General features: G+C 41.8%; 1 protein-coding gene, 1 long non-coding RNA gene and 2 other non-coding genes across 4 annotated transcripts; all 4 read left to right on the top strand.

Moving 5' to 3' along the window:
* Positions 1-6,472: 6,472 nt before the first annotated feature.
* On the top strand, positions 6,473-6,545 carry Trnak-cuu (transfer RNA lysine (anticodon CUU)). The gene has a single exon. It is a non-coding gene; the product is annotated as a tRNA-Lys (tRNA).
* A 367-nt stretch (positions 6,546-6,912) lies between these two features.
* Positions 6,913-6,985, top strand: Trnak-cuu (transfer RNA lysine (anticodon CUU)). Its single transcript has one exon. It is a non-coding gene; the product is annotated as a tRNA-Lys (tRNA).
* Positions 6,986-7,873: 888 nt separating this feature from the next.
* Positions 7,874-10,279, top strand: LOC133518129 (uncharacterized). The gene is made up of 3 exons (XR_009799446.1): positions 7,874-8,058; positions 9,046-9,165; positions 10,225-10,279. It is a non-coding gene; the product is annotated as an uncharacterized LOC133518129 (long non-coding RNA).
* A 12-nt stretch (positions 10,280-10,291) lies between these two features.
* On the top strand, positions 10,292-20,718 carry LOC133518242 (hemolymph lipopolysaccharide-binding protein-like). Its single transcript, XM_061851873.1, has 4 exons — positions 10,292-10,373; positions 17,971-18,162; positions 18,637-18,897; positions 19,369-20,718. The coding sequence occupies exons 1-4, from the start codon at positions 10,292-10,294 to the stop codon at positions 19,527-19,529; spliced, it is 696 nt and encodes a 231-aa protein (XP_061707857.1). The 3' UTR covers positions 19,530-20,718.
* The last annotated feature ends 1,757 nt before the right edge of the window (positions 20,719-22,475 follow it).

Genomic DNA, 22,475 nt, shown 5'->3' with positions numbered 1-22,475 from the left:
TAAAAAAAAAAAAAAAAAAAAAATATTTTACAGTATCTACATATGGTGCCACTTTACCGCACTAGTGAAATAATTAGCACATTACGTAACTATGTCGAAAATTTAAAGGGCCTTATTCACCGTAAAACGTTGTACGATACATATGCGAAAAGGTAATTCGCACTTGTATCGTAATGTACTATTAGTTTACGAACTTGGCGTGGTTTGTCATTTCCGTTAGTGATACTGATAAAAGTCACATTTTGTAATGATCAGGGTTCGTGCAATGTATACCAAGGAAACTATTGACAGCGTTGCTAGTAACATTTAATTGAAGTTTACAAAACAAATAAGTATGAGTAAAATTAAAACTAAGTAAACAAAGGTTGGACCGAAGTAAGGAAAAACTTAAAAATAAAGCGTATAAATAAATTTGTGCTAATCGGAAAAATTTATCTAAATAAATATACTAGCAGAGGAAACAAAACAATATTAAATGAAAGAAAATAAAATAAAAAGTATTAACAATAAAAACAAAAAAATAAATAAAAGAGAAACAGTATATTGGTCCTGCCGGGGATCGAACTTGCAACCTCTTGCACCGTTCTCCACCAACGTTGCCGCTGGGCCAAGCTAGCGATGATTTTAGCGGCGAATTATACACCCGTATCCTTCAACGGTTGAGTGTCAATTTGTTATTAATGTCATTATCTAACATTTATTTCGTATGGCCCAATTCCGTACATCAAAAAAGGGCGTTCCCATATGCTGCGGACAAAAGGGTCGAATGTAATTTACCCGGTATTTTTGAAGATCACTATCAAAGCAAACGCACTTAGTCCCGACTAGAAAAATCACTAAAAAACACTTACCCCGTGACTTGTACACACCAACGAACTTCACATATTCATGTTTCGGAACTATACGCACACAATGACCGTATAATGTCTTAAAATATTAATTTATTGCGTCTGCCATTGCAGTGACAAACGCCTGCAGCGACTCTCACCGCGTTTATTTCTTCGTAGGGTCGGCCCGTTTTCTACCGCTACCCTAAACTTCACAATCGTAAACTCATCTTGGAGATGTATATTAGTGACGATTGCTTTTCATAATTAGTCATAGATGGCGTTAGAATGTACTTGTGTATGTTCTGAACGGAGTAAGAACATTACATATCCCCTCTCCTCCAGAGAATCCAACCGGATTCAAACTCTGCGCTTCAAGTCGCTTGCATGCCACATGCCCAAGTCTTTGCCCCTGAGACTACGTAATTTATAAGTATTTTCCGAGACCTTCTTGGCAATTATAGCTTCCTCAAATTTTGGCGCTAACTTGGACATAAACCTCTTGTCGGAATTGGACAAAAATTTCGTACGCTTCCACACTAGATCCCCCTCCTTGTACTCACATTCGCGGCGCCGGAGGTTATACCTTCTACTATTTAAATCGTGAGATATACTCATTCTTTTGGAGACATCCTCGTATATCTTGAGGCGAATGCCAATGCCTTTTTCGAATTTCTCCTTGTTGAATCCAAGCTTATCGCCCGGTTCAAAAGAGTATGGCTTCATGCCCTGAATTGATGACTCCCGACCCAGGAACATAAATGACGGTGTCCTTTCTGTCACTTCATGTACCGAAGTCCTAATCGCATGTCCTATAAATGGTATATACTTGTCCCACTCTCTGTGGTCATCTTTCACATACGAGGCGATCGCGGTTCCTATGACTTTATTCACCCGCTCTGTAGGATTGGCCTGAGGATGGTAATATGGTGTATACCACAGTTTCACTCCATAATTTGATGCCAATTCCTTGAATTGTGTAGAAACAAATTGTTTGCCGTTATCGCAGACAATCACGCCCGGAGTGCCATACATTAGAAATATTTGTTCCTCTACTATTTGTGAAATTGTCGAAGACTTCCCATTTCTCAGGGGAAATAGGAAACAAAACTTACTAAACCCCCTGTAAACCGCCTGTTGTTTACCTCTTCTTTATGTGTTGTATTATTTGTACTGTTTCTGTATTGAGCTGTGCAATAAAGTATATTTGTATTGTATTGTATTGTATTGTAAACCAACATGAGATCACTAGTAGCATTGTATTTCCCTTCTTTGATTTCGGAAAAGGCCCCATTAAGTCCATTGATATTATCTGGAACGGCTCTGTTACCTCCCGCTGCCTTCCCATTAATCCGGTCGGTTTCATTTGAGAGGGTTTATGTCTGGCACACACCTCGCAACTTTTTACATAGCCTTTTACATCTTGAATCAATGTAGGCCAGAAGTAGTGTTGTCTCGCACGATTGACCGACTTCTTGACTCCTAAATGTCCTGCAGCTGGGTGGTCATGGCATTCCCTTAGCACTTGATTCCTAAGTTTTTCTGGCACTACCAATTTCCAGCTATCGTTGTCGTTTGGGAATTGCTTGAGTCTAAGATACCTCCATAATCGACCCTGATTTAGCTCCCAACCTGGTTGATTAATCCCTTTAGCTACTTTTTCCTCCTCTGCCTGGTACCAGTCGTCTTTATCTTCTGGTGTTACTTCCAGTAAAGCAACTTCTTCTGTAACGGTGGCTCGAGACAAGGCATCAGGCACCGTGTTGTATTTCCCCCTTCGATGTACTATATCGTAATCGAATTGCTGCAAGCGCATCGCCCACCTCGCTAAGCGGCCATGTGGGTCTTTATTGCGGTGTAGCCACTGAAGAGCACTGTGGTCAGAAATCACCTTAAAATGGCTCCCTTCAATATATGGCCGGAATTGTTCAACCGCGTGAATCACGCTAAGCAGTTCCCTTTCAGACGCAGAATACCTACACTCCCTTTCAGTGAGTTTTCTGCTGGTGTAGGCTATTGGCACCTCCAAGCCATCAATTTCCTGAATCAAAACTCCACCCGTTCCTCTATTGGACGCATCACATTGTACCGAAAAAGATTTAGTGAAATCAGGAACCTTCAGAACTGGTGTAGAAGTGAGTGCTGTCTTAAGATTTACGAAAGCTTGCTGCGCATCTTCGTTCCATACTATACGTTTGCCTTTTTACCACCTTTGGTCAGGTCATGCAAGGGAGCTGCCACAATGGCAAAGTTCTTGACAAAACGGCGATACCAGCTTGCTAAGCCAATAAATCGTTTCAGTTCCGAAAACGTGGTAGGCCGAGGATAATCTAGAATCGCTCTCACTTTGTCTGGGTCTGTGCGTAGACCATCTTTGTCCACTATATAGCCTAAGTATTTCAATGACGGCCTCGCGAAGACGCATTTCTCTAAGTTTATGGTTAGGCCCGCTTCTCTTAATTGATTCTTGACAAATGTCAATGATGACAAGTGGTCTTCAAAGTTGTCATTGCATATGACTATATCGTCTAAATATGAAAATACTTTACCCTCGTACTCTGGCGGGAACAAGCGGTCCATTAAACGTTGTTGTGTCTGGGAGGCATTGCTTAAACCGAATGGCATGACCTTAAACTGATATAGTCCTTTTCCAGCTAGTCCAAACGCCGTTTTCTCCTTACTTACTTCCTCGAGGGGTATTTGCCAGAACGCCGAACGCAGATCAATCGTCGATAGGAAACGAGCATTTCTAAGACTGTCCAAGATGGTCGTTACTCTAGGAAGTGGATAAGAATCCTTTGTGGTCAGCTTGTTCAGCTGCCGACTATCCAGACATAAGCGGTTCTTACCGGAAGCTTTCTTTACAAGGAGTACAGGCGAGCGCCACGAGCTGCAGGATGGTTCGATAACATCGTCCTTGAGCATATCCTCAATTTCCCGTTCCAGCTCTCTCATTATCGGCGGTGCAAAAGGATATTGCCTCTGGCTAGTAGGTAAGTGGTCACCCGTGTCAATCCTGTGCTCGATTAAGGAAGTCCTCCCTAATCCTTTACCAATTTCCTCATCCATTGCCTCTAAAAGGATGTCTAAGCTTTGTTTCTGTTTTTCTGTCAGTTCATCGCGCGAAATTACCGGAGTTACGAGTGTCGCAACACAAACTTCAGAAATACAATCGCCACGAGGTACTTCTTCCGTAACGGACAAATTAAAAGCATCAAAAAAGGTCATTCCTAACACCATGTCATGCTTCAACTGTTTCATGACGAGAAAGGGGACTACCTTGTACTTGGCCCTAAATTGTATAGGTAAATCGAAGACCGTGTCAATGCAGTGATTAGTACCATCCGCAGTTGAAATGTTATCATTGTTTTCGCGTCCGGTCAATCCTAAGTTCCACAATTTTTTACTAAACTCCAGGGAAACTAATGACATCGTCGCTCCGCAATCCAGCATACCCACGAAGGACTGGTTCAATATCTTAAGGTTTGCATACAACCGCGTATCTGATTTTCGCTGAATATTACAAATTTCCCCCGTAGCAAAAAATTTTGAGACTGTACCTAACCATTCCTGCCAATCATCACAAGCAGAGCTGCCTAATTTCTTGGGGTCTGATCGGCAGGCATCGACTCCAACTGCCCGTTTCCCTCCCTTGTAGCATTGCAGGAACACTTCTGAATTGTATTCCCAAAGCGCCCACATTTATAGCAAAAAAGTCTTTGCCTTGGTAGACTGCATTCTCTAAACCGGTGCCCTGGACTCCTACAATTCCAGCATTTAGACTGCGTCTTGTCCCCAATGGCTGCAACTTCATTCTGCTTACGTTGCCCAGCCTCTCCTATACCCTGATACGCGAGATCCCGCTCTAACGAATAAGTATCTTGTGTTGGTTCTTTGAATTTCTCACAAGTTAGTTTAGTACGCTCGACAACCTTTAGAACTGCTGTCAACTCTGCCACCGTATTGAAAGAATCCCGGCATATTTCCTTCTGAAAATAAGGCTGTACATTTTTCCTCAATATGACCAACTTTTGTAGCTCTGTGAGTGGCTCAGGCAAGCGATTAAACATGTTCTGCATGGTGGATATGTAAATTACGACGCTCTCCTGCCTACTCTGGGTCCTCCGCTTGATTTCCTCCAGAAGTTCATCTTGATAGTTCGGTTCTTGGAAAGTATCCATTAGAAGTTTCACCAACTCCGTCCAATTCGTTACAGAATTCTTGTTAGCTCTAAACCATATAAGAGCTTCCTCCTCGAAGAAGTCTATAGCGTAGCGGAACAAATCGTCGTTACCGGCATTACGTGCATCCTTGAGCTCGTCGACCCTCTCAAGAAATGCGTTTATGCTAACCGACCCTCTTCCACTAAACTTAACCCCCCAATCCTTGATGGGAACCAATTTTCGTCTCTGGAAATCATGATCCATCGTGGATGACCGCTGCAACAAGGGGGGTTGCAAGGCTGGCTTTAGGACCGGGCCTTGTTTGTTTCCCTGGAGGTCTACGTGGCCATCATTCATCTCTGGATACTCTGATCTACTCGGTTGAGGCTTGTCCTGAAGCTCCACACCGGCAGATGTCGACGTGCCTTCCACTCTCAGCTGGCTCTGCTCCTGCTTCGGTGTGTCCCTAACTGTGTCCTTATCCATATTCAAATGACCTAATATCTTAACCGCCTCATCACCTAAGGACCTATGCAACGCGGCTCTGTCATGTTCGGGGATGCTATCCTCATCATCGCTGGCCTCTTGACTCAACTTGTCTAAAGCCGACCTCGCTTCTTCTATCTCTCTGATTAGCGCAGAATGACTCTCAATGTCGTCCCGCTCCGTAGGTACAATCAGCTTAGTCCGATTTGCTAGGTGTGTCAACCGGGAGTGTATCCGTTTGATTAAAGACCAGTCTGGACTGAGTGACGCCTCCCTAATCAAAGTGACCAACGTGGCCAATTTGCTTCTACAACCTAATATTTCACTACCCTGATTTTCAACGCACGCAATAGGGACCTTGAACGAAACTAAAGATTCCCCAGACGCTTCCCGCTTTAACATCGCCCGCAAAAACTTCCGCATAGCCGCCACCGTTTGACAATCAGATACCCCCCGGCAAGCCAACTCAAATTCCAGCTCATCCTTATGTAAATGGTTAACATCCATGATCTTAAAAAAATTGCAAAAATAACTAGAACAATAAAATAGCTACAAACTTATCAACTAAATTTCCATTTACTGCCAACTATTGCCAATAGTGTATTCAACTTAGTATCAGCTGTCAGGCGCCAATGTAATGATCAGGGTTCGTGCAATGTATACCAAGGAAACTATTGACAGCGTTGCTAGTAACATTTAATTGAAGTTTACAAAACAAATAAGTATGAGTAAAATTAAAACTAAGTAAACAAAGGTTGGACCGAAGTAAGGAAAAACTTAAAAATAAAGCGTATAAATAAATTTGTGCTAATCGGAAAAATTTATCTAAATAAATATACTAGCAGAGGAAACAAAACAATATTAAATGAAAGAAAATAAAATAAAAAGTATTAACAATAAAAACAAAAAAATAAATAAAAGAGAAACAGTATATTGGTCCTGCCGGGGATCGAACTTGCAACCTCTTGCACCGTTCTCCACCAACGTTGCCGCTGGGCCCGGCTAGCTCAGTCGGTAGAGCATGAGACTCTTAATCTCAGGGTCGTGGGTTCGGGCCCCACGTTGGGCGCCAATGTAATGATCAGGGTTCGTGCAATGTATACCAAGGAAACTATTGACAGCGTTGCTAGTAACATTTAATTGAAGTTTACAAAACAAATAAGTATGAGTAAAATTAAAACTAAGTAAACAAAGGTTGGACCGAAGTAAGGAAAAACTTAAAAATAAAGCGTATAAATAAATTTGTGCTAATCGGAAAAATTTATCTAAATAAATATACTAGCAGAGGAAACAAAACAATATTAAATGAAAGAAAATAAAATAAAAAGTATTAACAATAAAAACAAAAAAATAAATAAAAGAGAAACAGTATATTGGTCCTGCCGGGGATCGAACTTGCAACCTCTTGCACCGTTCTCCACCAACGTTGCCGCTGGGCCCGGCTAGCTCAGTCGGTAGAGCATGAGACTCTTAATCTCAGGGTCGTGGGTTCGGGCCCCACGTTGGGCGCCAATGTAATGATCAGGGTTCGTGCAATGTATACCAAGGAAACTATTGACAGCGTTGCTAGTAACATTTAATTGAAGTTTACAAAACAAATAAGTATGAGTAAAATTAAAACTAAGTAAACAAAGGTTGGACCGAAGTAAGGAAAAACTTAAAAATAAAGCGTATAAATAAATTTGTGCTAATCGGAAAAATTTATCTAAATAAATATACTAGCAGAGGAAACAAAACAATATTAAATGAAAGAAAATAAAATAAAAAGTATTAACAATAAAAACAAAAAAATAAATAAAAGAGAAACAGTATATTGGTCCTGCCGGGGATCGAACTTGCAACCTCTTGCACCGTTCTCCACCAACGTTGCCGCTGGGCCAAGCTAGCGATGATTTTAGCGGCGAATTATACACCCGTATCCTTCAACGGTTGAGTGTCAATTTGTTATTAATGTCATTATCTAACATTTATTTCGTATGGCCCAATTCCGTACATCAAAAAAAGGGCGTTCCCATATGCTGCGGACAAAAGGGTCGAATGTAATTTACCCGGTATTTTTGAAGATCACTATCAAAGCAAACGCACTTAGTCCCGACTAGAAAAATCACTAAAAAACACTTACCCCGTGACTTGTACACACCAACGAACTTCACATATTCATGTTTCGGAACTATACGCACACAATGACCGTATAATGTCTTAAAATATTAATTTATTGCGTCTGCCATTGCAGTGACAAACGCCTGCAGCGACTCTCACCGCGTTTATTTCTTCGTAGGGTCGGCCCGTTTTCTACCGCTACCCTAAACTTCACAATCGTAAACTCATCTTGGAGATGTATATTAGTGACGATTGCTTTTCATAATTAGTCATAGATGGCGTTAGAATGTACTTGTGTATGTTCTGAACGGAGTAAGAACATTACAATTTATAGAACGTAACATTTTGTTCACACAAACAGACGGCAATTGAACAAAACAGTTTGTTAACAAGTTACGAAATACGAAGCATTTTTGATATTCAATATTGAATAATGTTTAATGTGTCTCAACTTCTGTTCCTGTATTTAACTGTTTTGACGAGTAAGTATACTTCAATTATTATTTTTTGTTTAAGCAAATGGAAAGAAGTAAATGAAATAGTTTATTTTCCATGTAGGCATATTACAATGCGCTTATGAACGTCAAATAAAGCTACGCCGGCTCTAACCCTACACCTCAGACCCAGAAGATTTAAATCCCTCCTAAATTGTAAGAGGGTATCCCAATTTCAAAACATACAATACAATACAATACAAATACTCTTTATTGCGCACCTCAATACAGAAACAGTATAAATAATACAACACATAAAGAAGAGGTAAACAAAAGGCGGTCTTATCGCTAAAAAGCGATCTCTACATCCTATAACTAACATGCATTAAATAAAAAAATACTATTTATAGATTGCGGGTCTCTATTGTTTCCCATATAGTTTTAAGTCATAATGTATTGTTTGTCCGCATTTTCGTTAGTCATAATTTGGTTTTTTTCAGACACGCGTAACTTTTCAGGATTGGCATGAAACAAACCTAACCTAACCTATCTCTAGGATAACCATACGAAAATCCTGAAAACTTAACGGTTTCAGAAATATGACTACATCATATTATATCATTACATTATGACTTTTAATAATTATGTCAAACAAATGGATCCGCTATATTGTTAATGCAAGACGTTATCATTGCCTAAAATAGGGATGGATAGGGATCTATGATATAATCGCCTATTTTGTAGTATGTTCGCGAAATAAGTTTTTCCTTCACAACAGTTTTGAAATTAGCATGTGCACAGTGACTGTTTTATGTCTTGATCCAACTTGCAACACTTGCATCTTGGATGCAGTCTGTTAATTTTGGCTTTAAGTTACTTGATGTAACATAAATAAAGTGTGGTTGTCATAACTAATGCCATTTGTTGGGTTCCGTACCCAAAGGGTCAAACGGGACCCTCTTACTGAGACTCCGCTGTCCGTCCGTCCGTCCGTCTGTCCACTAAAGGTTGACCACTATAAAAATAAATTCACAGGCAAGCACGCTGCCGGCACGATCATGGGCTACGAGTACGTGCAAGAAGCAGATGCATGGCTGCGCCTGCACATCGTGCCGGCTGATTGGCAAGACGCCCGCTTACGATGTCATCTTGAAGGTATTACTTTGGGAAGGCGCGAACCATCTCACTATAAGATACTAAGCAGGAAACACGATACAAAAGTTATGAAATAGAGCGTGGGTCCATTTCAATACGATCATGGGCTACGAGTACATGCAGGAAGACGACGCCTGGCTGCGCCGGCACATGGTGCTAACTGATTGAAAAGAAGCTCCGGTTCGATCCGGGCATATCCTTGGACCCGAGAATGTCCTTAAACTACGTCCAAAAGCGAGCTATGGGCACTGTGAATGTTATCTGACTTTGTGTGGTAGGGCACAGCACAGCGGATGTCACTCCAGATCTAGAGCAGAGCTCAACTGGGGAAGTACCTCCACCTTACAGAAAACCGCAGCTAAATAGCACTAGACCCTACTCATAGTGTTGTGTTCCTGCCGGTAAGTACGGTTGCTAGAGCTCAACGAGGGTGCGGAGTTGCGGAGTGTTAGGGTTGGCAACGCGCATGTCTCTCTGGAGTTGCAGGCGTACATAGACTACGGAGACTGCTTACCATCAGGCGGGCCGTATGCTTATTTGCCCTCGACGTAGTATATAAAAAAGCTCGCTTACGATGCTATCTTTAAGGTATACATATCGTGTATTTCCAGCTGAGAATAGGCGGTAACCATCTCATAATAAAGGTACCGTTTGGATTTAAATAACTCCAGCATTACTGCAGCAGTTAGATTCCTGGATTCTCTTACCTTCCTATTCTCGTTAATATACTTAGCCAAAATCATAAAGTAACCAGCTTTCATAAGTATTACTTAGAGGTATTTAATAACTCTTAAAACCGTGCTGTTATATGGATGCGAGACGTGGAGGGATCCATGTCCTCACCCATGGATCGGCCACACTCGTGCACTCTTAGAAGGGATCCCGGCGACCACATCCCTAGGCAAGGCCTGGAATGGACCCCGCAAGGCGAGAGAGGAATATGTCGTCCAAACAATCCTGGCGGCGCTCAGTGGCATCCGAATTGACGGCACTGTGGACGCTGTCTGTCTTACCTAGGGGACATAAGACTGTCACAGATTTCAAAATTCTTTATCTCAGGTGGCGTTCTAGCTTCATCTACAAGCAGTGCTTTAACCAAAGCAATGATTGCCATTGCATTGCCATGATGGCGGACCAGCTGACCATGAGGCAGGTGTTCACCGGGATACAAGCCGTCGTTGCCAGTGGTCACTTTATGACTATAGACGGTAGGTTACTGTCTACTTATAATAATAATAATAAAATAATAAAATCATTTATTTCAGACCAAGATGATCCAAAGCTTGTTATTGTTAGTCACAGAGTATCTTAATAACTATGTTAATTGAACAATACAAAAATAAAAGAAAAAAAGTATGTAATATGTTGACAGGGGCGCGCAAGGCAAACAATCTACTCTACTTGGCCCTGCCAATCACCACTTCAACCCAATAGCAAGTAAGAGGAGAGTCGAGGCGCTCCGCCAACGCTCTCGTTGTTGCTACGATTCAGCAGTGATCCAATTTGTCCATTCTTAAAGAAGAACACCTACACATAGATAAATTAAATGAATATCACAGAAACAACAGATTAAGAAGTATCCCTAATGCACCTAGTTTCATACTACCATCATATAATAATGTCTACGGAACGAGAACTAATAATTTCATACTTACGAAAATAATAAATAGCCCTCCGAAACACATACAAGATTACCTATCTAACTCTAAATCAATTAAAAAAGTTAAAAATTATTTCATATCAAATACTATATTTTGTAAACATATATTTGCTTTGTTATATTAGTTTAATAAGTCCGAACCCTTGCTGTAATTAAGCCATTCATGACTTTAGCAGTAAGTAAACATGGAACTCTGCGAATTTTCGTAAAACTAATTGGAACTTTAATAAATTAAAAAAAAAAAAACTCTTTTTCGCCTGCTGGCGAAAAAGTCATCTGTGCACGCCACTGCAAACATACGGGATGCACTGCAATGTCTCGGCAGCCTCAACAACATTCTTGTTGTATTGCACGCGAATGGCGTTGTAGGCTCTCTGTGTAAATCACACCAACAGACTACACGTCTAGAACGTCTGACAGTAGGCCTTGAAAACTATCAATTTGACTTCGTTACTATAGCGTGCGAATCTGCGGGCGATCATATTGTTCCGTACAGCCATCGCTCTCCTCGCCCTTTCCAAATCCGGGTCATCGCTCGAGTCACTGGTGAGCATATGACCAAAATATTTAACCCTATCAACTAACAGCTTTATAATTATAATTTAATTTTTTAATTTTTTTTGCTTAATACCAACATGTAACTGACATTTTAAAATTTTTAATTATATTATTTTATTAGTTTTACTTTTTTACTAGGTGTCATTTTTCTCTAAATTTATAATTAGTTTTCTTCTTTTAACGTTCCAAAAAAATTTTTTTTTAAATTTTTAAATGATATTATTTAATTAATGATTCTTTTTATTTGTTGACATTTTTAGATTTTTTTTCTTGTATTTTTTTATTTTTATTGATTTTTTTTTATTACTAATTCATGTCTTTTTTTTATTTTGGGCTACTTGAGCGGGGCGATTTATTTGAATTAGTGTTAATATTTATTTCTATGATGATATGATATGATAATTTTGATATATTATTTGTATGCATGTGCCTAGATTTAAATTTTTCATACACAATGTTATTGTTATTTAATAAAAATGATGATGATGATGATGTCTTTTAGAGGTACACCACATTAAATAAACAAAATATACCTGCGCAAAAATACTACAGCTTCGCCAAACTGTGGCGAGTGAAATACCCATTTCTATATGTATTTTATGTAACTTAATACACCCAAACGCCATGAAAACGGGTCACTTTGTACGGATATTGTCGCCGTCGACGGATACGTCTGGGAGGACATCATCATCATCACATTATACATTATATAACTGTAGGATCTCAATTGTAACAATCATTATTCCTGAACGCAATTAGTAGCGTGCGACCAGGAGAGGGAGTGTAAAGAGAGAGAGGGGAGATGAGAGCTATGGCGGATTGTGAACTGTTGCTAAATGGTGAAAAAAATAAAGAAAAGTGTTATTAGTTAAAGTTGGTTTAATTTTGGACTCCATCCTACATACATATACATACGTATATACATTACCAATGGGTCATATCAATGGGTCAATGGATCCTAAAGAAGGACTAGACCAAACAAACCTAAGAATATTCACAGACGGCTCAAAAACATTTGAAGGGACAGGATGTGGTGTCTTCTCGGAAGACCTGAACATACACATCTCAAAACCCCTGGGAGAACATAACACGGTATTCCAAGCTGAATGTGTGGGAATAATAGAAGCTTGCAATGCTATAACAAGACGACAGGTGAAACACGAAAATATACTAATACTGTCAGACAGTAAATCAGTACTACAAGCGCTATGCAGTGACAAAATTAACTCAGAGCTCATACTCGAATGTCATCGAAGCCTCACGGAAGTGAGCAAAGAAGGCAACAAAGTAACAATTCAATGGATAAAGGGGCATAGTGGATCAAGAGGAAACGATGCAGCGGACGAACTGGCCAGGAAAGGCTCAGAAACGACGGCATATGGACCCGAGCCCATCATACCCCTACCAATATCCTATATACACAACCAGCTAGACCTACATCACAGACAACTGCACAATAAATACTGGAATGAAATGGACACATGCAGGCAGACCAAGGATTTTCTACCGGAACTGAACCACAAACTCACCAAAATACTACTGAAAACACCTCGACACCAACTACGTAAAATAGTAGGATTAATTACAGGACATAACACACTTAACAAACACCTACACAATATGGGTAAAACAGACAGCCCCATGTGCAGAGCGTGCATGGAAGAAGAAGAAACAACAAAACATATTCTCCTAGACTGCAAACAGGTAGAAGTATACAGGAACAAATACCTAGGGAATCCGTGCACACTAGGAGAGGCAATTAGCAGCCTGAAAACTTTGCTAGGCTTCGTGGAGGAGCTGGGGTGGTTAGAGTAGCGCTACCTCGTTTCACGCAAAATAGGCACAATGGTTGTCGAGTTGCGGAAAATGCCCAGAAGCACTAACTAACTAACTACCAATGGGTCATCTTCTCAACTTGATTTCTATTTTGTTTTGTTCGATGTGTGTATTTTTAATGAGTACGTAATTAGTGTAAAGTTTTTGTCAATTTCTTTACCTACATTACTGATGATATAATTATTATGCAGATTAATCACAGCGGATTCACCCTGCATACCGATTTAAATACCTATACCAAATTTTTGCCAGCTAAAAATAATAAATACTAGGAAACCTAGCCCTAGTGTTTCTAAAATCCCAGCTGTTAAAGACTTAACTAACCCCTCTGCAATATGACTAAGAGAAGACTCTCTTAGTCATATTGCAGAGGTTAATGGGGGTCCATGTAGGAGGAGTCAAGTGTAAACAGCGGTATAGTCAGTTAAATAATGAACATTTATTGAAATGTATCGTCGTCTTATATACTATTCCTAAACCTACAAAAAAATAGAAAGATAGGTATCTTAGAACTACAGAATCTAATCTACCCTTTGACGTAAATCGCACCTCTCTAGAGTGCGATGACATATCTTCTATCCCGCTCACAATCGCCGGTTGCATGAAGTGGGTAGTAGAAAATACAGCAATTCAGGACTACCGCAGAGAATGTCGCTTGCGAGAGTAGCACGCCCTGTCTTCCATCTCGCTCCAACCGCTGCATAAATACGTGCGCGCCGCCTGCGCGCGCCTCAGTTGCGTCCGGCCGTCGATGCGAGCGCATGTCCCATAGCACTCCCTCTCAAGCGAAGCGAATACGTTTCGTGACTCTGCCCGATCTCGTCACATACGTCTGAGTGTTTGGGCTAGATGCAGGAGTCTGGCTGTCGCTTGTGACGTCTTCATTGTAGATGTAGGCTGGCTTCAGACGCTCTATAGTGACGACAGTAGTTCGTTGTGGCATTTGTATCTTGAAATACTTGTCGTAGCGTTTGAGGACTTCGAACGGGCCATCATATGGTGGTGTGAGCGGGGGTCGCACGGTGTCATTACGCACGAATACGTGAGTGCACGACGCAAGGTCCTTATGCACGAAAGGTCTCCATTGCGTGGCGTGCGTCCGGGTTACAGGAACAAGTGATGACATTATCTCTGACAAACGTCGTACAAACTCTGCATCTTCAATCGTCGACTTTGTAGGTACGAAGAAATCAGCTGGCATGCGTAGTGGGGATCCATACGTCATCAATGCAGGACTTAGGTTGTTATCGCTGCGTAATGCGGCTCGTAATCCAAATAAAACTGTAGGCAGCTCTTCGGACCATCTTGAACTTTCGCCCCTTGCCATAAGAGCGGCTTTCAAAGTGCGGTGTAGCCTCTCCACTTGAGAATTCGCCTGAGGGTGGTAGGCAGTGGTACGTATTCTTGTGGTCCCAAGCTTCTTCAGGAGAGCGTTGAAAAGGTTTGACTCGAAGGTACGACCTTGATCTGACGTGATGCGTAGCGGGCATCCAAATCTCGTAATCCAGTGCTCGTACAGGACTTTAGCGACAACTTCAGCTGTTATGTCGCGTACTGGTATTGCCTCGGGCCACTTCGTGCAGCGGTCGATCATTGTGACGCAATATCGATAATCATTTGATATTCTTAGGGGTCCCACGATATCGATATGCAGATGCTCGAAACGCTGAGATGGCGGGAACTCTCCGATAGGTGGAATCACGTGACGATGTATTTTAGCTCGTTGACATCCAATGCATGCTCGAGTCCAAAGTGCGACGTCTCTGTTCATTGCTGGCCAAAAGAACTTAGATGCCATAAGTCTCCTCGTTGCGCGTACACCTGAGTGGCTTATATCGTGTTGCGCTTTGTAGGCCGCATAACGATAAGCGATAGGTAGGTACGGTCGCGGTGTGCCAGTTGAGAGCTCACACGTGATTGGTCGATTGATGGCTGGTAGTGTGACTTCAGTGAACTTCAGATTTTCTTGAGTTTTCAATTTTGTTAGTTCTTCATCGGTGCGCTGGTCGGTGGCTAATTTGTCGAAATCTATTGCGGACGGACATTGTATTTCTTCGATTCTTGATAAGGCGTCAGCGATGTTGTTTTTGTCGCCTGGGATATACTGGATGCTCGAACAAAATTGGCTAATGAAGTGCAGTTGGCGCTCGCGTCTCGGAGTGTCGCTGCTGCTCGGTGCTCGCGTAAGTGCGTGCGTAAGTGGTCTGTGGTCCGTGTAGACGATGACGTCATTGCCTTCTATAAGTCGTCTGAAGTGCTTTACAGCCATGTAAATCGCTAGGAGTTCGCGATCATACACACTGTAGCGGCGTTGCGTCGGACTCAGTGCCTTCGAGAAAAATGCCAGCGGTTTCCAAACATTATCAACTTTCTGTTGGACCAATCCTCCTACGCTGTGGTCTGATGCATCACTCATGATACATAGAGGAGCGCCGTGAACTGGATACGATAGCGTAGTTGCTTCCAATATGCTTTGGCGGCATTTCTTGAAAGCTTCATCTGACTCGGTGTTCCATTCGATAGGAGTCTTGTCATTTTTCTTGGAGTTGTGCAGATACTTGTTGAGTTGAGACTGAAGTTCCGCTTGATGTGGTAGGCAGTCACGGTAAAAATTTAACATGCCTAGAAATCTTCTCAGCTCACAGACTGTCTTCGGCTTTGGGTAATTCGATATTGCTTCGATCCGCTCTTGAGTGGGACTGATGCCGTCGGGTGATACTTCATAGCCAAGGAAGTTGATTTTTCTTCGTCCGAACTCGCATTTATCGACATTGAGAGTTACGCCGTATTTATCTAGGCGTTCCAGGACTTGTCGAAGCAGTGTTTTGTGTTCTTCTTCATTTTCAGAGGACAGGAGAAGATCATCGACGTAACAGAAACAGCCATCTATGCCTCGTAGAACGTCGTGCATGAATCGTTGGAATGTTTGGCTTGAGTTGCGGAGCCCGAACGTCATTGAGTTAAACTGGAACAACCCGAACGGTGTGATTATTGAAGTTTTCTGCGCGTCTTCTTTGTTCATGGGGATCCAAAAATACGCCATCTTCAGGTCTAATTTTGAAAAAATCTTCTTGTTGTGCAACTGGTACGTAAAATCTTGAATTCGAGGTAAAGGATAGCGATCGGGTTGTGTTACGGCGTTCAGACGTCTATAATCGCCGCAGACACGTAGAGAACCATCTTTTTTCTTGACAACGTGCAGCGGACTTGCCCAGGGGCTGTTTGAGGGTTGACAGATGCCCATTTCCATCAAGCGTTCGAATTCGGCCTTCGCCGCTGCATATTTGTCGGGCGGCAGTGGGCGTGGCCTGGCGAAGAGTGGGGGGCCCGTAGTCTCGATGAAATGCTGCACGTTATGCTTGGCCGGCGTTTTCAAAGACATTGGTCGTAGTACATTAGGATACTGTTTGAGAATCTCGTAGTAGGCTTGATTGCTGCTGATCAAATAGACGGTTTCTTGAGTACTTCGAACTGTTAATGCGTTGACTTGGAGTTTAGTGGTTTTGTCGATGAGCTTCTTTTGATCTAGGTCAGGTAGCAGCTTGTAGTGCCGAAGGAAATCAGCTCCGAGGATCGAGGTCTTGATGGCAGCCACGATAAACGTCCAACGGTAGTCGCGCCGTAGCCCCAAGTTAAGAGTTATTGTTTTCTCTCCATAGGTCTTAATCGGCGTGTCGTTTGCGGCGTAAAGCTTGTAGGTGCTTGATAACTGGTTCTTCTTGTGATGCGACGATAGTACTGATATTTCGGCGCCAGTGTCGACGAGGTAACGTTCTCGAGAGTTACGATCGATGACACAAAGGCGGTTGCTGACTGGAGGTACACCGAGGCCCGCCAGAGTCGGTGTAGGCATTAGTTTTCCGATGAGCTAGTCTTCTTGCTACACGGCGATTCACATCTTCGTGCTTTGTCTCCGAATCTGAAGTGATATCTGCACAGCCATCCAGGATCACCGGGCTTGCGTGAAGTTCCATGCGCCGACATAGATCTCGAACGGGAACGGCTTCGAGAGCGAAAGGGACGGCGATAGCGTTGCCGGCCGCCGGACCGAAGGGCTGCAATTTCGATTGTTAAATTGTCGAGCTTCTGGGATAACTTCTCAAAAAATGTGTTTTCGCTGCTTTGCGGGGCTTGAAAATCTGTGGCTCGTGTGACTGCAGCAACGGTGACTGGCTCGGCGTGCTCTAACATCTTGTCGGCCATGGCGGCGAGAATATCTAGCGATGACTCGTTGTTGACAGAAAGAACTGTGCGTACTTGTACATCACGTCGGGGTCACCAAATATGGGGGTCCATGTAGGAGGAGTCAAGTGTAAACAGCGGTATAGTCAGTTAAATAATGAACATTTATTGAAATGTATCGTCGTCTTATATACTATTCCTAAACCTACGAAAAAATAGAAAGATAGGTATCTTAGAACTACAGAATCTAATCTACCCTTTGACGTAAATCGCACCTCTCTAGAGTGCGATGACATATCTTCTATCCCGCTCACAATCGCCGGTTGCATGAAGTGGGTAGTAGAAAATACAGCAATTCAGGACTACCGCAGAGAATGTCGCTTGCGAGAGTAGCACGCCCTGTCTTCCATCTCGCTCCAACCGCTGCATAAATACGTGCGCGCCGCCTGCGCGCGCCTCAGTTGCGTCCGGCCGTCGATGCGAGCGCATGTCCCATAGATATGTAGAATTCACATGCCAACAACATTTGCCAATTTTATATTTAGACACATTCTTCAATCCTGTTTTAGGTATACCATTAAGTAACCTCTCCCTTCGCTGGGCCGACAACGAGCCCAACAATGCGAACAACAACGAAGACTGCCTGGTCATGAACGGCGAGAGCGAAGTAGCTGACGTTAATTGTGCAAATGTATATCCTTTCTTTTGTACTAAGAAGAGCTCGAAGATGACCGTTAATAAGTGTGGCACTACGGACAGTGGTAGGTTTAAGAATTTTAAGCAAATGAACTTCGAGATTTACGTTACTCGACAACAGAACGAGGAATGATGAATACTACGCGACGATACTGCGGGCGAAGTAGCTTACGTCAGCTATGACGCTGTGTATTCTTTTTTCTGCACTAAGAATAGCTCGAAGATGACCGTCAATAAGGACAGTGCAACCGGACAATGGTAATTAAGTTTTGTAATTTCAAGAAAGGAACTTCGAAATTTTCGCTACACGGTAAAATAGGATGTGAGATGATGATAAGGGTGGGGATACGATAGGATGTAGATGAATTCATCATCAACTTATTTGAGAGCTACAGACCACGTTCACAAAAGTCTAAAATGAGGTTTCTTAATTTTGGAGTCAATGTCGATTTTTTGTGACTTTGATAAACTATAATATTTTAGTTAGTGTTAATCACTTCAACTTACATAGGCCATCAAATTTCAGTTATGTATTACAGAGTACCACTTGGAGCCACGCACCGGCAGCTGCTACAAGTTCCACAAGATCCCTCGGACCTGGCACCAGGCCGCCGCCGCCTGCTTTTCTGAAGGAGCCCATCTCGCTATCATCAACAGTCCTATAGAGTCCCAGGTCCTAAAGGAGTTGTTCGCGAAGTACCCTGAGAACACGTTGCGGGTGAAATATCCGCATGTTGCCATGATTGGCTTTTGGGACTGGAATGAACACGCAAGGAATGGAGATTGGTTGACAATTTTTGGTGAGTATTTTGTATTTTTCTCTTGATTCTGATTCTCTTGATTGGCGGTAAGATTGTCAATAGGTTAATGGTTATCTTGTAGATTCAATTCGGTTTATGATTATGTAGTTGTGTTTTATCATATATCGTTTTGTTAATTGTATCGTTGATAGGTTACGTCAGTAGCCTAAATCTTATTCACTGTCAAATCATTTTCCTTGCTCATCTGAGATCAGTAAAGTATCCCTTTTCCTTTCCCTCGGCAAAGAAAAATATTTTCTAAATGATTAGGCTGTACGAGTAGGAGTGGCAAGGTGGTTTAAGGGAGAGGTTCAAGGGTTCAGCCCGGATAGAAAAGATGCCGGTTCGAATCCCATCCTCCACCACTTGAGGGCTGCGTCACTTTTCCTCAAAATTTTGTTTGATTTGTTCCTAGTTGTGATTAGGCTGTACTTATCAGTTTCTAAGTATATTTTTATTTAAATATTACAGGAGAGACACTAACCGACGCTGGTTTCTCAACATGGGGTCGGAATGAGCCGAACAACGCGTACGGGATCGAGTTCTGCGGCTCCATAGTCCGCGACGGACTGCTCAACGATTTCGAGTGCAACACCACTGCTGTATACATCTGCGAGGTTACTCGCACATAAAGGCTCATTTCGGATTGAGCAGATTATAACCGCGGGCCAGGAGCATGTATCTTCAGTCATGGCCTCCCGGCAGATACTTTGTCAGATGATAGTTTAGAATTTAGATACTTACTAATGATGCTGTCATGAATTAAAAAAATAGTCAGCCGTTTGTATCGCGGTGGAAAGACCGTCAGCTGGTCACATGAACATGTAAAAGATACGCGCCTTACCATTTATGTCCGCAAAGTATAATGCGTAATCCGTTTATTCAAAAATGTAATAATGTAAATGTAAAAAGAGCGTACCTGGGTCGCCTAGCAGGAGGACGTCCTATCGGACGCCCTAGGTATCGCTGGAGCGACATGGTGGAGGCGGATCTGCGCGAGCTTCGAGTCGACAATTGGCCCGAGACACAGGACCGAGAAAAGTGGCGCTGTCTTGTGTCGGAGGGCAAGTCTCATCACGGAGTAAGTAAGTTTATTCAAAACGCCTGATGGAATGCTACATGCAAAGTTTCATGATTTCGTTATAACTATCATAAAGGAGTAAAGCGCTTATTTTTTATATGTTCATGCGACCAGCTGACGTTCTTTCTACATTACGATACAACCGTCTGACGATTTTTTAAATTCACAATACTATTGTTCCGTCGACGGGAGGCGACGACTACATTTTTTTTACTTGTTTGGCTGCCATTCTTCAACCCACCAACGGAGCGGCAGCTGACGTCCACGAGGGTTCATAATACATATCCGTTACCCACTAGACTTATCGCCCCGGAGGCGATTGGTCATGGAAATCTGTTCCTGGCTCGCGTCTATTAAAACTGCGTTTTCACTTAATGTTCTGAGTAAACATTTTGTTTTGAGCAAATGTTTGCTTCCTAATTCACTATTGGAGCAAGTGTGTCCATTAACGGAACGAACAAACGATTGCGCGCTCAAAACTATTCAAAACACTATGCCTAGCGTTTGGTACGGAAGAATTTCCAAATAAAGTTTTGTATTGAATTATCGGTAATTTTGTACAAACCATGCGAAAAAGGAATTGGCAAGTTGTCCTGCTTCAGTCAAACAACATTGTTAATTGTAACCTAAGTACTAAATGAGAATGCAAATAGAGGCGCCTAACAAAACTATGAGAGATTAGTTAAGATTGAATCATTTAAAATAATAATTTGCGTTGTACAAATATACATATTATTCAATTGGGATGTTTCTTTGTTTTACACCATGGACGAAACAAAACACAAGATAATTATTAGAATTACGTAGAGAGCAGATATTTTTTGACACTATTTATATTTACGGTCCGATTCGAAGAATGATTAAGACACGTTTAAGATCTTGGAAAGATCTTCAAAAGATCGATAGCTAAACGACATGTCAAAATTGACATTTATTTCGATTCCGCTGTGATCCCAATAAGATCTATCTACGATATTTCTAACGTCAAAGTGACATTGGTTGACCGAATCGAGCTGCTTCTCTTAATTATACGACATACAAATGATATCTAAATGAGAACTTATTTAAACCAGAACTTATCGTTATCGTATCTCATTCTTCGAATCGGGCCGTTAATTAATCGGATAGATCTATAGAAAGTGACTTAACTTTGATGTCATAGTTCAGTTTTCATTTAAGTTTTATATTGACTATTCGTTTTGACAGTTCGAAAAAAGAAACTGATCTGATTAGTAGGAAAGTAGCCTATTTCAGTGACTAGGACTTCACATCATTTGCCAAATTGGTTGGCCCTCAACCCTTAAACTGCTTACAACAGTGAGTCACCATGGTCACGTGTCCAATCTTCCCACGTTAGGTTCTTAAAGTCTATCAAAGCACTGAATGACAAATGGGAACAAAATATTTTCCACTCAAAATGGAGTTGTTACACAGACATACATTTTAATTGAGTACGCACTGTGCCCTCGCGTTGGATAACTTACGATACATTTTTTTCAACACTACGTCGACGGCAAACAAGCACACGACCCGCCTAAAGCAGTCTCCGTAGCCTATGTACGTCTGCAACTCTAGAGGAGTTACATGCGCGTTGCCGACCCTAACACTCCGCACCCTCGTAGAGCAACCATACTCACCGGCAGGAACACAACACTATGAGTAGGGTCTAGTGTTATTGGGCTGCGGTTTTCTGTAAGGTGGAGGTAGTTCCCCAGTTAGATAATAGATAATAATTATGTACAAATTTTTCAATTTAATTGTTTTAAGGATCAACTGAGGTCATTTTTGTTAGTAAAAATATAACTTATAAATTATGGTTAGTATTATACTCTATACACTATATAATGTTATTCTGTTTTATAATAAAGGCTAAATTATGTATTTAAATGAAAAAAAAAATGTAATAATAACAATTTGATTGAATGAACACGTTTTATGACTTATGTCGTGTAATGAAAGAAAAAATGCCAATAGGTTAAAAAAAAACATAAAAAACTAATATTTTGATTTATTTTCAAACGAAGGATATCAAACCATAAGTACAAAAGGCCGTTGTTACGAGTCGGTAGATAGAAAGAAATTGAATGTTTTCATAACTTAATCGCAATGGTCATTCTACCTATTTGTACTACGACTTATATGTAACGTGTAGTATATCTAACCCGGGACCCGGGTATGTCCTTAAACTACGTCCACAAGAGAGGTATGGGCATTGTGAATGTCATCTCGCTCTGTGTGGTAGGGCACAGCACAGCGGATGTCATTCCAGATCTAGAGCAGAGCCCAACTGGGGAAGTACCTCCACCTTACAGAAAATCGCAGCCAAATAACACTAGACCCTACTCATAGTGTTGTGTTCCTGCCGGTGAGTAAGGTTGCCAGAGCTCAACGAGGGTGGGAGTGGGTTAGGGTCGGCAACGCGCATGTAACTCCTCTGGAGTTGCAGGCGTACATAGGCTACGGATACTGCTTACCATCAGGCAGGCCGTATGCATGT

The sequence above is a fragment of the Cydia pomonella genome, chromosome 5, assembly GCF_033807575.1.
Source record: "Cydia pomonella isolate Wapato2018A chromosome 5, ilCydPomo1, whole genome shotgun sequence".
NCBI classification, from domain to species: Eukaryota; Metazoa; Arthropoda; class Insecta; order Lepidoptera; family Tortricidae; genus Cydia; species Cydia pomonella.
This window is presented reverse-complemented; position numbering and strand designations above follow the sequence as displayed.

Coding starts and splice junctions, on each gene's coding strand:
- LOC133518242 (XM_061851873.1), top strand. CDS start 10,292: ATGGCGGACCAGCTGACCATGAGGCAGGTGTTCACCGGGATACAAGCC. Junction 18,163..18,636: donor GTGTGGCACTACGGACAGTG/GTAGGTTTAAGA, acceptor TATGTATTACAG/AGTACCACTTGGAGCCACGC. Junction 18,898..19,368: donor AGATTGGTTGACAATTTTTG/GTGAGTATTTTG, acceptor TAAATATTACAG/GAGAGACACTAACCGACGCT.